At 37.4% G+C, this 15,787-nt stretch overlaps 1 protein-coding gene across 2 annotated transcripts in view; it reads left to right on the top strand.

Annotated features, from left to right (window-relative positions):
* Nucleotides 1-15,787, top strand: part of LOC131075397 (stress response protein NST1) — a 54,794-nt gene that overhangs the window by 19,855 nt on the left and 19,152 nt on the right. For both annotated transcript variants that reach the window (XM_058012237.2, XM_058012236.2), the window contains exon 4: nt 3,835-4,121. In XM_058012237.2, the coding sequence (XP_057868220.2) occupies nt 3,835-4,121 (287 nt within the window). The remainder of the gene's footprint in view (nt 1-3,834; nt 4,122-15,787) is intronic.

Raw genomic sequence — 15,787 nt, 5'->3', positions numbered from 1 at the left:
GAATGAATAGACTGGCTCTGGCCGATGAATTTATATGCTAATAACGTTGGCAGAATGGATGTTACATTCAGGTGCATTTGCCTTTGAGTATGGTTACAGATTGAAGCTTTAATTCCGTATCTATTGGTGTGGTTTATCTGTGCGTCTTCTGTTCTTCATGACGGAGCTATGTCAGCTTTTCCCTTTTGCATGGCACGAGGTTTTCCTTCAGTGTGTAAAGATTGTCAGTGGCCAGCAATTCATATTACCTATTGAGAGTAACCTGTTCAAAGCATGAGCAGTATTAAGTGTATCCTGGTGTGTGAGCTTCCTTGGAGTCATCGATACCAAAGTTCCCAGACTCAGACTCGCCTCGAACTCGGCAAGGCCAACTCGACTCGTGACTCAGCTATGACTCGGCAATGACTTGACAAAATAAAAAAACCCTTGAAATTAAGAGATTTTTAACGATTTAAAACTTGTTTCATGCACCCTTTATTGAATAAAGCCCAATTATAATGTGTGCTAGCTTGTTATGCCATGAAAAGCATGCTGGTAGAGTATCTACCTGTTTGGGGCTTCTATTTAGTATTTTCTTTAGCCAAATTGAAATTCTGGGAGCACCAACATGAGACATCATGAACATCTTCACTTGGAAACTGTAAGGAGTGCTTGTGTATGGCAGCATTAAATAGTGTGCTTGTTGAACTTAGGTTTTACCTTGGGACTATAGTTGACCTTGGTCTTTCTTGGACATCTTACCTTTTAAGCTATATATATGTTGGATGGAAGGGGGAATTGTGAGGCCAGAAGGGTTTGAAAATATGCTCCTCAGAGACATGTCCCTTGCCAAAAATAACCTTTTGCCCCATGGGGGGATTTTTTGGGATGTGGGGACAAGTAGGAAATATCCCCAACTCACCCCCCTTTTTTCAAAATTTTAAGAAACATACCCGTTGTGAGGTACTCACACATCGCCCCATTGCAAATGAAGACCCCCACTTTTTGCTTTTGAGGGTTAGCTCTTTTAGTTTTGTTGTTGGTCGTTTTAGTGTCTTAGCCTTTGCATTGAAGTGGTTGAGTTTCTCAAAGGTCATCAAGTCAGGTGGATCTCCTCAAGGTGGAGTGAAGGAGGTTAGGTCAGTTGAGTGATTAGGGTTTATTTAGATCATTCCTAGGGTTTTTGTGTACTATCCGGCCACACTTCAAGTTGCTAAATCAAACCTTGGTTGAATGCATAGTGTCCTCCTCCGTCCCGTCCCTTACATCAAGGTCAGAGTGAACTCGCCTTAAAAGTCTGGAATGTCATCCTGATCTTGAAATGGCTTGAAATTTGACTAAGTCTGGAAATTTGAAGGATCCTCCAAAAACTAGATTTTGCATTATAACTCATGGAGGTCTGAAACCACTCTCAAACATCCTAACAATATATATGGAATATAACTTAAAGTATAAGAATATTCCATATATGAATGCTGATGGAACGACTAACTTGTCAAACAACTTCATGTTTTTTTTTGTTTTTTGCAAGTCAAAACATTGACCTGTCGTGGCTGAGTCCTGGAGCTCGGAGTCCGAGCCCTGAGTCAGCAAAACTCGCCGAGCTTGGCTCGACTCGCCAACTTGGCGAACTTGCTTGACTCGCGGCGAGTCTGGGAACTCTGATCGATACCTTCAAAGAGGGTATTCTGATGCATTCTATCCGTATTTTGCCCTGTGCCTGAATTAAATATTGAAGATTCATTGGAACTGTTAAAATGTGAGTGAGGAAGAACTCATCTGAGATCAGTTGTAGTGTTTTCTGGGAAAATTGTGCCTGTGTAAGATTGTGTATCTTTGTACCAGTCAGCATTTTATTATGGTGGAATGTGAGTGTTGAAGCTATATAGATTTCTGTCTTCAATAGTTATTCTTGCCACAGTTTGCTTGCCAACAGATTATTGTATGTGACAGCACTGTCTAAGGTCAGGATCATACATTATATTATCTCTTGCATTTGAGTATATGTAATTATGTATTTTCTGATCTGATTGTTAATGTTAATAATATCAGTATGTTAAGAATACTCTTGTTATCAATCGTTCAATTGGTACTGCAATGTTTATCATAAAGTAGAATGCAATAAATCATTTTAGAGAACATCAGAGAACCACAGCCTGCAATCTGTTCGAAATATAGCGTGAGTATTAATCATTTTTTGGAAAGTGAACAAACTCAAATTCAAGCATGAAAACTGTTCGTCACAATGTCAGAAGACTCAGAACAGTGAACACTAAACTGGGAGAGAGTGCAAAAGATTGTGAGTTGAATTGGATTAAGGCTATTACAGGAACTATTATATAGCTGGTTATTTATGCCATTTGAATTTATCAATGCACTTAGTACTTTTGTTATATATTGAACAAAAGTTTTGAAAACACATTTTGCTAAGTTGTATATTTGGATGACATTTTGATTTTTGCTAAGAGCAAGGAAGAGCACTTGGAGCACATTAGATTAATGTTGCAAAGGTTAAGAAAAAATGTCGATAAATGTGAAGAAATACAATTTCATGAAGGAAGAGTTAGTATATTTAGGTTTTGTTATTCTTTGTCATGTCCCCTCTTTGTTTGTTATATATATCCTAAATGAAGCAATTATTATTATTAATTGATATAATAGTTAACAACGAATGATTATTTGAAATTTATTTATTCATTAAATATTATCATTTAATCAATATTTATTACTAATAATATTTTCGAAATATTCAAAATAAATAAATTTTATATGATAAACATAATTTACATATCAAGACATCAACTCTAGGAACACAATAATTTACTGTCAAGTTCTTAATCATAGCAATCAGATTAAGATGAAGAGTAGCATTAATATAGTGCAGCGATCTGGCAGTCTTTATACAAAGACCATAGTTATCAATAATAAAAGAACAGATTAAGGATTAGTTGTGACAGTGATTAGTAAGGAAAGCACTTGAAAAGGCTGCGACCTTAATGAAGAGGTGTCATTATATTCTAAAAGTGAAAAAGTGCGATTAAGAAATAAAGGCAAGAGATATTAAACTAAAGCCGCAATCGTTATTTCCTAAAACAGTGAATTAGTTAAGCATGAGGGACAAGTTGTCCCATTTCATTGAGAGGCCACCTTTGCATAAAGTCGCATCCTTTATGAAGAGGCATAGGTGGGGTATAAAAGATTAATCATCCTATCACTCAATGGGGAGGAAGATGGTGGAGATCAGATCAGAACTGTTATTAAGTTACAGGCAGTATCCCTTTTTTGGTGGTATGCACAGTGATGTGCCCAATATGATGATTAAGATTTGTAGCCGATAATGATCGTGTGCAGAATTTAATAAAGAAGGACCCCAAATATTAGAAAAACTAGAAATGCGATGAGTCAAGCTTTGTTTTAACTATTGTTATGCAAACCGACAAACCAAGTCCCAAAACCCATACCCAAATTAGTAATGTGATAAGTCAAGCTTTGTTTTAACCATTGTTATGCAAGTGTATGATGGTTTTGATATTTGATATCTCTTCTAATTGAAAATAACAATGAAATCTAAAATTTAGCAGTTGCAACTTGTCAAATAGTACAATGATAATTTTAGGATTGACAAGTGTTCTACATGTTTTTTTCTCATCAGAATCTTGAATTTGCATAACGATCTTGGTAACTTAATTAGCCACATGTTTGTTGACTTTGATTTAGAATATCAGTAATATTTGTTTTGGCAATCATACAATAATTAGATATTGCAATTTGCAGAAATTATATCTCAATGTGGTGAACCATGAAATGTTTCATAATGACGAAACTACAATGATGCTATATTTTTGGATTGGCCAGGTAAATTGACAAGTGAGGATAACGAGGAGTCCAATTCTCTTCAAGAGAAGCTTAAGAAGGCTAGGAACATTGATTTGGTGAAGGATAGGGTTAGCAGAGCTATTGAATCAGCCCAGAGCAAACATTCTAATCAGTGGGCAGAAGCTGTAGATGAGACAGAGAGAGATCGTGATTTGCAGGATTTAGATGACTGTGTCATACAATGTAAATCAGTATTCAGATGCAAGCTTTGCCCAAGAATTATTTGTTTATCTGTGGACTCAATCAACATGCATCTCGGTTCAAAGGTATATGGCTTTTTAATTTGCTGTAGCTTGTCTGTTAATATAGGAGTACAACTTTATTTTGAAGAAATGAGATTTTGTCTCTTGGAGGAATTTTTTTTTCAATCATTTTCCTGGTTTACATCTGAGGTAAAATTAATTGGACTTAAAGATTTTATTTTTTTCAATTGAATGACTCACACAAGTTTCTCTTGGGGTGAAGTTGGCATTAAAGATCACAGTTTGTTTGGAAACTTTTGACTGGCAAAAACTGACCATGATATGTGTTATGTGTGAAGCCCTGGGTGTTGGATTGTTGGGTTTTGTAATTGTTGCATTTATAGTATTTTTTTTCTCTAGTCATATTAGAGTGCAAAAATGTTAGTTCTAACATAATTGTTATTTATGATTCATAATTTTTGGCTAGGAGGTTGAACTTAACATTGTGGAGACCCAAGTTCAAATCCCCAAAGTGACATCTTATGTGGAATCCTAAGTTGTGACTCGTAGTGGAATTCTAAGCCATGACTCTTGGTCTTCCATTTGTTGGTTTCAAGTGTAGTTGTTCGAAAGGAGCAAAGTATTAGTCTATTGTCAATGCTTGAAGGAGTTATGTATTAGTATCATGCTAAGTTGCAAGTTTTGGTATGAGAATGGATATGGGTACACCATTATGACACTTCGGAAATACCATTCAAGAGCGTAAGTAAGATGAGAGACTTGGTACAGAGAAAAGGAGAATCGGTGAAAGAATATGACAAAAGATTCAAAGAGGTATCCCACAAATTGGAGGAACCATTGACATAAAAGCAAAAGGTAGAATTGTTGAACGCACAAGAGTACTGGGCGGGGGGAGAGGGGTGGGTGGTGAATTGGTACTTAATCAATTTCTTAATTTGATCAACAACCATTTATCAAAAGTAACTATCTAACTGCAAGAAGGGAAACACATAAGCACACAACCATAACACTAGATTTATGTGGAAAACCCAACAAGGGAAAAACTAGAGTGAGAAAGTTGGCTACTATCCAAATCCAATCTCACAATAGTATAAACAGGATTGCAGCTTTGTTTTAGGGCTCTAACCCAAGGAAGCAACAACTCTCTAGAATACAATAACTTTGTTCGAGGGCATCAACCGAAGGAAGCAACAACTCCCTAAAGTACAATTTTGGAACAAAAGGAATGACTATAATTGATGGCTTTACTCCACTAATCAGTCAACAATTAGTTGTGAAAAGATGTATAAGAATTATATTTCAAATGAAACTATGGCAAATTAGTAAAATTATAAAGTAGCGAAATTGCAAATACTAAATACAAAGATTTCTTGAATGCTCAATAAAATTTGACAAATGAAATTGTCAATTTGGAGATTTCTATTATATCAAAAATATCATAAAGATGATTACATCATTGCAATGAGTAGCACTGGCATTACAATTACTAGCATGATATCAAAATCCGGTACAAATATCAAAATGTCAAAATGTAGTGAAGAAAGGCCTCTAATCATCTGCAAAATCCTCACCATTGGAACTATTGGACTCCTCACGGTTAAGGTCCCCCAAACTAACACCAACCAGCTTGCATCTGAAGTGGTAACATCCTCATCGACTTGTGATCGCTCCTTTGGCTCTACATCCCATTGTGCCGTTGGACTCTCTTTGTACACAAGTGTCTTGCGGTGAATGAGAGGCAAAGCACTATGTACAGCCACAAGCTTCTCTACTCTCCTAGAGGTAAGTCTGTTCCTCTTAAGAGAGTGGATGAAGCTATATGTAGACTAGTTCCTCTCAACTGGTGAAGAACTAGAAACCTGAGATAGCAAATGAATTGCTAGATTGGTAGTCAAAGATTTTTGATCATGACAATTCCACCACAAAAGAGGGTCCTCCTGTGCCATAGTTGCTATATCCATCTTTGCCGCATCCGAATAACCCCTAAGAGCAAATTTGCATGGACATAGATATAGATACAAATACGGAGACGATATCGGATACAGAGACCCCCAATATGGATACGGCTGGATACGACATTCATAAAAAAACACATACACATATATTTAACACAATTTTCTAAGTTATTAGAGGAGATTTTTCAATTACTTCAAAAGCAATATAGACACATAATTGCTACCAGAATTGTTATAAGTTGATTTAACAGTTTACAATATGCAAAAATAGTTGAGTTGCATTGGAATATAATCTAAAAAAATGGGTTGCTGAAATAGAAAAACATTTCATTTCTCTCTCATTTGGTGTAGGTTTTATTTATACCATTTTTAAAAAAAAGTTGCATGAATGAAGTTTTTTAAAATTAAATTTAAGAAGATTTACATCAAATTTTGAAAAAATCGAATAGAATAGTATTTGGCTCAGTTGGAAATCAAGGTTTTTTGGGCATGCGTGGGTACAGCATTTGACATGTATCCGGGATGTGTCAGATACGTATCCATTTTGGATATGGGGATACACGCGCGTAGGGAGGGACACAGGAGTTTCCAGCTACTCTGCCTAAGAGTGGCAAATTTGGTCCACTCAGTGTGAATTGTGCTGGCATCTCTAGCATAATACATCTTGTCAATGCACCTAAAGAACCTTGCCTTCACCTCATCATCTTGAATCGGTGTAACTCTACCAGGCCTAGCCTTGTACCACTTAGGATTCAAGGCATAAGTAGCCATATGCAAGGGAGTGTTGATCTTGTCCCATCTGCGCTGAATGATTGGCCGAATGTGCTCATTGTAGAATGCTAAAGTGGGGTCCTTCACACGCACAACAACCCTCATCTGGTCAAGCATAGAATCGATGCACTCATACACCTCTCCAAGGGTAGGTGCATCCCCATCCCCATATCTGATGACTTGGAAAATTGGAGCAATGATGGGGACAATATATTTTGCATTAGTCCAAAATACATCACTCTTCACTATCTCCTTCACCCTCCTCCCCTGCTTTGTCTTGGTCTTGGCACACCTATTCCACTCTACTATCATAACCATGAGTTGCAGTGCCTCTTGCAACTCAATCATTCTCTCCAAGAGAATGAAATAGGATGCATATCTAGTCTCAACTAGTTTCAAGAACTCCTTCGAGAAGGTCTTGAAGAGTGCATGTGAAGTGTGTGGTGGTTGCAGATAAACATCCACACATCTCTTGCATCGTTGACCATTCCTCTAATCCAGTCAATCTTCACCATGTCCTTGAGTGCATTGTTCATGGCATGCACACAACACGGAGTCTTACAAATATGTCTATAGGCTGCCTCAATAAGTTTCCCTGCAACTTTGCACACTTGCTGCATCAATCACTACTTGGACCACATTTTATAATAGCCTCCTATGGTTCACTAGAATACACAAACAACCACCTAGCCCTAGATTCACAAAATGTAAAGAAATGAGGATTTGAAGAATTGGCCATTGATGATAATTGCACACGTAAATCATGAAAAGGTCAAGCATATCATGGTAGATCTTGGTGCAGACGTCAATATCATTCTGGCAACCTGGGAGAAATTGGGTAGGCCAAAATTAACAATAACTCTCTTCAATATTAGCCTAGCAAATGGTTTTGGTATGCAAACAATGGGTACATGGAAAAATGTTGAGGTAAATGTGTAGGGTATCAAGCTAACAATTAACTTTGATGTAGTTGCTATGAAAGAGCCCTTCATACATTCTAGGCATCACTAGGACTAAAATGGTTTGTGAATGCAAATGGAGTAGTGGATTCTAGAAAGGAGGAAATTGGAGATGTATGGATTTCAAAGAGTATGCATGATGACTAAGCAAGTAAATAAAGTACCACTGTTTTCTATACACAAGGAAAATATACCGCAAACATAAAAAATTCTCAAAACGCATAATCTTGTTGTGGCCCCCATGTGATCAAAGCAAGTGGACCAAACTTATAAAATATTCCCATACACTACAATATAACAAAGGTTTAACACCTTCACATACCCTACACTTAGAAGATATAACTTGATAGGACCTTCCCATTTAGAATTCCTCAGAACTTTAAAATTTTGTATCATTACTTCCAAAAGAAGTTCATAGTCAGTTACACAATACAGTCTAAGTTCAAACTTCTATTTCCGCGGACTAACATAGCCCCTAAGAACATCAAAAAGGGCATCAACAAAATATATTACTATAAACCTATAGGATAAGATCACTTACATACCCTTGTATAATTGTATTATATATCTATAATAATTGTATTATAATTTTACCCACCAAAACGAGCTGTAGGAAAAAGTAACAAGCAAATAAATGAGGGAAGGTGAGTAAATGGCTACAACATTTAATGTACTATAAATACACAATGAAGCTATCACTAAAATCACTTTGCTCACTTTGCAAACACTAATTATTCTCATGCAATCACACTCTTTAGCTACCAAACCCTAGCAAGTGCAAAACCCAGCTATAAATTCCCTAGCTATACCAAAACAATGGCCGCACTTGTTCTCGTAGATATCTCTAAAAACCTTGCCCCAAATATAAGAAATTCCCATATAAGGTGATGGAAATAGATCCAAATAGAGCATCTTCTAAGTTGCTAGAGATGCCATCTACACAGAAGACATTATGAAATTCATCCATCTGTATTATCAAATATCGATCATACAAAGTTTGAAGCCCTACAGTTTTTTGCAGCCAAGTACACAAAACTACCTCCCACAATACAACCCAATCTAATAGAAGAAGCTAGACATTTGGAAGGAGTTCCTTGATTTCATAAAGGAAGAAGAATGGGTTCAAATCATCCTAAGCTTGATCCACGATGAATATTTGCACCTGGATAAGCCCTATAGAATTGCCAAAGAAGCTATTCAAGTAATGACCAGCTTATATGCACAAGGGGAGGTTTTTCCCAAAAAGGCAATGAAAAACTCGGAGGTAAGACAACTTGTAGGGGCAACATATGATGGCAAGAGTTTTGAGGTGACAAAAATCACAAACCTTGCAGTCAAATACACCACCATGGGCATAGTGTATAAATTCTACTACACTAACAAAGAAGACTCTGCTATTGTGACTTCCATTCATGTGGCATATCAGATGGTGGTTAAGGGAAAAGATATTGATCTTTGCGAGGTGTTGCAGTATGAACTACTCAAGAATATAGAGCACACCATGCAGTCACATTACCAATTTAGGTATGGGGCCCTATTTATCTGCTTAGCATTTTACTTCATGAGTGAATTCTTGGCCCTTGTGGGCAAAATTTGGGATACCACTAGGCTAGTAGCCGCACAAGTACAGAATCATGTTGAACATTTAAAGGATGCCACCTTCTACATGATTGCCTGTTGGGGTTTCTTTAATTCTCTTTAGCAAAAGTTGTAGGAAGGCGGACGCATCTCTTATGATGTGGTCTGCAAATACATCAAGGATATTGTGTTACTGGTAGAAAAAAATTACACCTTGATGGAGGCGGTAGAGTTTCTTGGATCTCCAAGTTGCCATATGAGGTCTTTAAAGCAAATATTGACTCATATGTGGCACCATTATTCAGCCTCCCTAAAGATCCTCAAGCAAAAAAAATCACAACATATTGAGAATACATGGACAATCTGGCTAAGAAGAAATTAGAGGAGCATATGGGTAAGAATTGGGATAAACTAAGATAAAAGTGGGGGCTACCTACGGTTGAACTAGAAGAACAAAGTACAACTACCCCACAGAGATCAAGAAGATTGCAAGTAGGGGCATCCTTGGGGGAATCAACTCAATTCGAAGGCATCACAAGAAAACCAAAGAGGAGACTACTTGCCACCCCACTACAAAAAGAACTTTTAGTAGAAGCATTGGAGGAACTCCTTCAGATGAGTGTGGACAAAAATAAAAAAATAAAGAAACAAAAAGCACACAGGAAGGCTTCCCCTTCAAAAGAAGAAAGCAAAGGAGAATAGGAAATAGAAGAGGAACAACTAGAGGTTCTAATGAATTAAGGCTAGTTATACAATGGGTTATTCAGGAAGGAGGTCATGAAACATACTTTCCAAGTATATGAGTAGATGGGAGCACTTAATTGAGCAATTGCAAAATCAACGCTCATCAAATACATGGTGGCCTCTAATACTACATTGCAAGACCCAATTGACGATTCTCAACCTCACTAGCTATTGCATTAAGTCAAAAGAGGGAACAAGTTGCATAGTAGAAGTGGACCCCTTGACTACCCATCCACAAAAAGAGAAACTAGCACATCTATAGGCTAGAGAACTTTGGTCAAAGCACAAATTGGATAAGTTAATGCTCAAGGAGCTAGGAATAACAAAGCAAATATAGGAAGAAATCAAGAAGGCAATAGAAGAAGCATACAAGGAAATATGTGAGGAAGGAGCAAAATATGAAGAACTGCCATCGTCTTGCACAGATTTAAATCCCTCCATAGAACAATAGGTCCCTTCTCCACATCCCTCTGACAAACCATCCTCCTTTGCGACTTCTCATATGCATTCCATTAAGGACTTCCTGGCAAAACAAAGCAAATCCAACCAGTGGCTACTCCGTAGTTACTTCAACTAATATTGGTTGGCTCCCAAGTTGACCACGCCAATCTCTCTACAAAATTTCAACTAGGAGACATTTTGCAACAAACAACAAGGGAAGGCATCTTGAAGCAACATGTCGACAACATTGAACAATTAGAAGATATTGTTAAGGATATTCATAATAAATGTCCTCAGGTACAAGGGGATCCTTCTCAATCCCTTGCAACACAAATAAAACTCTTGCTGGATGGGGTCCTTTATGAAAATATTGTAATGTTTCTTTAATGGTCATCTTAGTTAGTTTAGGTATTTTCTAATTCTGGCTTTTGTTCACGATTGTTTCATTTAGAAACATCTCTTTTGTAAATCTATGTAAGGAGCCTTCATCTTCTTTGTATAATACATCAATTTACCAAAACATGGTATTAGAGTGGGTTGATGGGATTTCATAAAATTTGGTGAGTTTTTTAAGAAAACTTCGAGCCTCTTCTAATCTGGAATCTTTCCAAAAATTTGTTTAAAATAAAAAAAATCATTGGAGGTCTTTTTTTTGAAATTTTGGAGTTTTCATGGGCATTTTTCTTAGGGCATCTGTTAAAATTGCAAGTTTTTCCACCATCTGTGGGTTCTCTGATTGCGTTTTCTTTGTTCGAGCTCGAACGTAATTTGTTTTGTGCGTTGTTTTAGGGCACACGATGTCCTTTTTTTTTGCACTTGAACTCCATCTGCACGCGTTTTGGATAGAAGCGATGTTGTTTATTGTGGCTGCGACTTCTTCTGTGCGTCTGGTCTTCTTGTGACGGTTTGATGTTGCTTTTGCTTCCTGGCTCTACACGTTTTGTTCGTTGTTTTTTGCTCGCGGACGTCGTCTTCTTCTGTTTGGCGATTTGTTTGCAGCTAGGGTTTGTCATTTCTTTGCGATTTTGGTGACTAAGGGTTTGGCTTTGTTTTTGAGCCAGCTTCGTTGGATTTATCCGGATTTTTTTATTTAGGGTTTGCTCTTATATGCTTTGGTTAGGGTTTTCGTAGTTCGGGAGGGCTCTTTGTTTGTGGGTTTTCTAATTTTTGTCCATAAAATTAGTGTTGATTTTTCTAATGTTTCTCCTTAAAATTTTTGGAAGGGTTTTATTATATTTTCCTCAAAAACGAAGTTTTGTATGCTGATCCGTGTCTCGGATTTTGTGCGAGCTACTTTTGATGTTTCAATGTCTGGGTTTTCACGATTTTTGCTTAGAAATTGTTTATGGGTTTTGTGCAATTTTCTCCTTAAAAAATGTTTATGGGTTTTGATCAATTTTTCCCCTCAAAAAATCGTATTTGAATCGTTTCTGGGTTTTATAATTTTTTTTCCTCAAAAAATTAGTGTTTCGTGGGTGATCTCTACATCACATCACAGGTTTGGCGATTTTTTCCACAAAAGTTGTGGTTTCTTGCAGTTGTTCTGGATCACACCTAGAGTTGCTAGGGCAACGGTCTACACAAGGGTTTGCTGATTTTTCCTCAAAATCATGGTTTCAATTTGAGAAGCTATTTGGGGTATCTCTGGCTACAGGGAGGGATAGTTTTGTTGGACCAATCTTAGTTTGTTTTGGTTTTCTTGGTCATTTGCAGAAGTTTTGCAGAATTAGGGAGGGTCTCAGCAGCAGGCTCATTTTGTAGAGCATTTTGAAGAGAAGGGGGCAGCCTTCTATGCATTTGTGACCAAAAGACTCGTAGAATATGTTTTCTGTAGGGTTGTTCAGATGATGGCCATTCAGTGAGGGTATTAAAATATTGTAATGTTTCTTTAATGGTCATCTTTGTTAGTTTCTAATTATGGCTTATGTTCACGATTGTTTCATATAGAAACATCGTCTTTGTAAATCTATTTAAGGATCCTTCATCTCCTTTGTTTAATACATCAATTTACCATAACATCCTTCAAGATACATAGTCACAAAAAACCAATATGAGACAAAACATTATTGTGGAACCACAAAAGGTCAAAACGGAAGAGAAGAGGAAGAAATATGCAATTGACCACTCAACACCACATACCTGTTTTGTGACCTAATCACACATCACCCCATTCCAAATGGGAACCCCCTACTTTTTAGGCCCTCTCGGTCTTTTGGTCTTCGTTTTTGGGGTCTTTTGTGGCAGTCTCGTTGGTCTCTCTGAGTTTGCAAGTGAGTGGGTTCAATTTGATCAAATTTGCTTTTCGTTTGAGCTAATTTGGCCAAGTGTAGGGCTCGTTTTATCAGTTTTAGGGTTTTTACTTGTTAATTTTAAGCAATCAGGTTATAACAGACTGTAGATAAACAGTAACTGCAATGAAAACACAAGACAAAACACACCAATACCCTGGGAAAACCTCCCTCTTGGAGGTGAAAAACCCAGCCTCAAAATTCAATATGTATTATCTCAAATGTAGGCAATTACAAGGCAATGAACTTATCTCAGATTGCTGTCCAATCAGCAAGGTAGCAGATCAGAATCTTTCTTTACACAACAATGAAGATTGCAGCCCTTATCAACAGCAGATAGCTAAAAGAAGATCAACAATGAATTCTCATACAATGTAGACCAATTCGCATGTTCCAGCCTTCGCATGAGAGTCCTTTCAGATTCGCATGGATATCCTTATAATTCGCTCAAGGAAGACTTTGACCAGATTCGCACAAGAAGAGTCTTCATCAAATTTGCACAATGAACTTGACAAAATTCGCACAGGATAGAGGAGTTCGCTGAGCAGATTGAATTCGTATGAAAAATGATTATTAATGACTTCATTTGATGTTTGTTTTATATCCATCCTTTGGCCCCAATCACCCAAGTCGGCTTGCATTTGATATTAATTTATTTTTGTCTTACATTGCCATTTTATAAATTACATCATTTCCTTTTGCCTTTACATTACATGTGTTTGGGCCCAGCTCTAAACAGTTCGAATTGCATGAGACATAATACATATGAATTTTAATTGTCATTGACAACATTAAAATTCAATAATCAGGTATCCGAGCTAGCTACTATTTCCAACACTACCTTCAGTCCTAGATTTTAGGGGTTTCCTTTTAGGGTTTTCGAAAACTGAATGTTGCATTGGAGTCAGGACCCCCTAAGGATTCGATAGGTGAAATTTGAGCGAATTCTGAGCAACTTTCTATTTAGAAAGCTCCTATTTTTTAGGGATTTCACTACCTCCCAGAATGTCTTCATTTCACCGAAAATCAAACTTAATATTTTTAGTAAGTTTCTATTTATATTAAGTCACCCTGCGTCATGTTTTGGCTCTAACTTTGACATTTTGAAGCACTTTCTATTTCTGGAAAGTTTATTTGTGGCAGGTTCCTTGCAGGAAGACACTAAAGACAAAACATTTATGAAGATTCATCCAAATCCAGAAAGTCAAAAGGAGGCAAGGTTGATAAATTTTCTAAGTCTGGAAATGAATGAAGGATGAAATTCTTTCATCTAGTGGAATCCACACCCAATTGCCAAGTAGGGCGCTAAACTGGAGTCATCATGGAACCTTAAAGATTGCAATTCCTTCACACATGCAAAAATGCGCCCATGCATGAGGAAGGGCGCTAAAATCATTTCATCTTGGAAAATGAACAACACATCAAATTCCCTCTTTAGAGCAAAATAGCGCCTAAGGATTGACAAGGGCGCCAAATAGAAGAGGGCATGGAAAATATGAAAAGAGATAAATTCCTTACCAACATAGAAATGGTGCCTTGGTATGTATTAAGGTGCCAAAATGGAGTTGTTCTAGAAAACCCCAAATTGTGAAATTTCATGACCAAGGGAAAATTCCACCCCAGTCCTAGCAAGGGCGCCAAAGTTAGGTTGTCACGGAGAATGGTATGGATCAAGAATTCCTTGCCTAGGTGTCTTTAGCACCCAATGATGTAGTAAGGCGCCAAACAAAGGCGATGTAGGAAAATGTAAAAAAAAAAGTGAAATCCCTTGCCCAATGAAAAATCCACCCAAGGATGAGTTAGGGTGCTAAAGGAGGGTTATCATGGAAAATCAAAAAGTTGTGAATTCCAAGCCAAGGTGGAAATAGCTCTATCATGGAAAATGAAGAAATTTAAAATTTCCATCTCCAAGGCAATTTGAAGCTCAAGTCAAGCAAGGGGGTGCTAAAATGAAGTTATCAAGGATTCCTTCACAAATTGAATTCCACGCCCAAGTCAAAGAATGAAGAGATTTTTTCCAAGGCAAAGGGGAAGATGAAGGTCAGGAATAGAATGTAAAAGCAGGAAATCCCCTATGTAAAAATTTTGAAAAATCTCATCAGAATTCAATTTTTTTTGCAGATTTGGACTCGTGAGATAATTCTCTCTCCTAGACTCGGGTCCTACATTTTAGGAAAGTTCCTAAAAAATAGGAGATGGTGGAAAAGCGTAGAAAATCTCGTCCAAAGCAAGGAAAGTCGAGCCAAGTGGATGGATAAGGTGAATCTCGAGAGAATCCTCCAAATTTCCCTCCAAAATTAAAAAATGGAAGGTTGACGAGTTGGCAAGGAATATTCCGAATCGAGACACATAACTCAAGTCATTAAGAGAAAATTCCATTTTTGAACTCAACTATGATGGTGGAGCCCGTTTGCATGGTGTATTGGAAGGGAATGTATGACGCGTCATCAAGACAACTGCTTAAATTGACTCTCGCCAACTTAGTAGCATATGGGAAGAATTCATGAGAATTATTCTTAGTTGCACCTCCTCTACAATACTAATTCTTTCAAGCTGGCGAATGACACTTTCACTATGTACCTGACCAGACTTATGCAAAATGAGCTCTACACAAGAGTGTCACCATAGGCTAGGGCATTGGTTTAGAAATTTGGAGCCACGTTCTTGCAGTTTCCAAAGTTCACCTACATCAGGACACAGGGATTCAATTTCCAGCCGTATAAATTGCCTCGGTATCCATCTGACAAATTGATACTGCTAGAACTTATGAGATAGTTGACAGCATATGATCAAATTCAGAAGAAGAAAAAGTTGTCCATTGAATTCCCAGTTGTCCTTGGTGACTATGTAGAAGTGTGCCCGAACTTGGCCGCAACTAAGAAGGCAGCGAAGGAATTGGTGTTCACCACTTGGGGTATTACACCACCAGGTCTCCTTACGACCCATATCGCAAGATCATAAAGGTTGCTGGATTGAAATTTGTACACAAGTTT

The sequence above is a fragment of the Cryptomeria japonica genome, chromosome 2 (genome assembly GCF_030272615.1).
Source record: "Cryptomeria japonica chromosome 2, Sugi_1.0, whole genome shotgun sequence".
Taxonomy (NCBI): domain Eukaryota; kingdom Viridiplantae; phylum Streptophyta; class Pinopsida; order Cupressales; family Cupressaceae; genus Cryptomeria; species Cryptomeria japonica.
The sequence above is the reverse complement of the archived record's forward strand: the minus strand, read 5'-3'. Positions and strand labels throughout refer to the sequence as shown.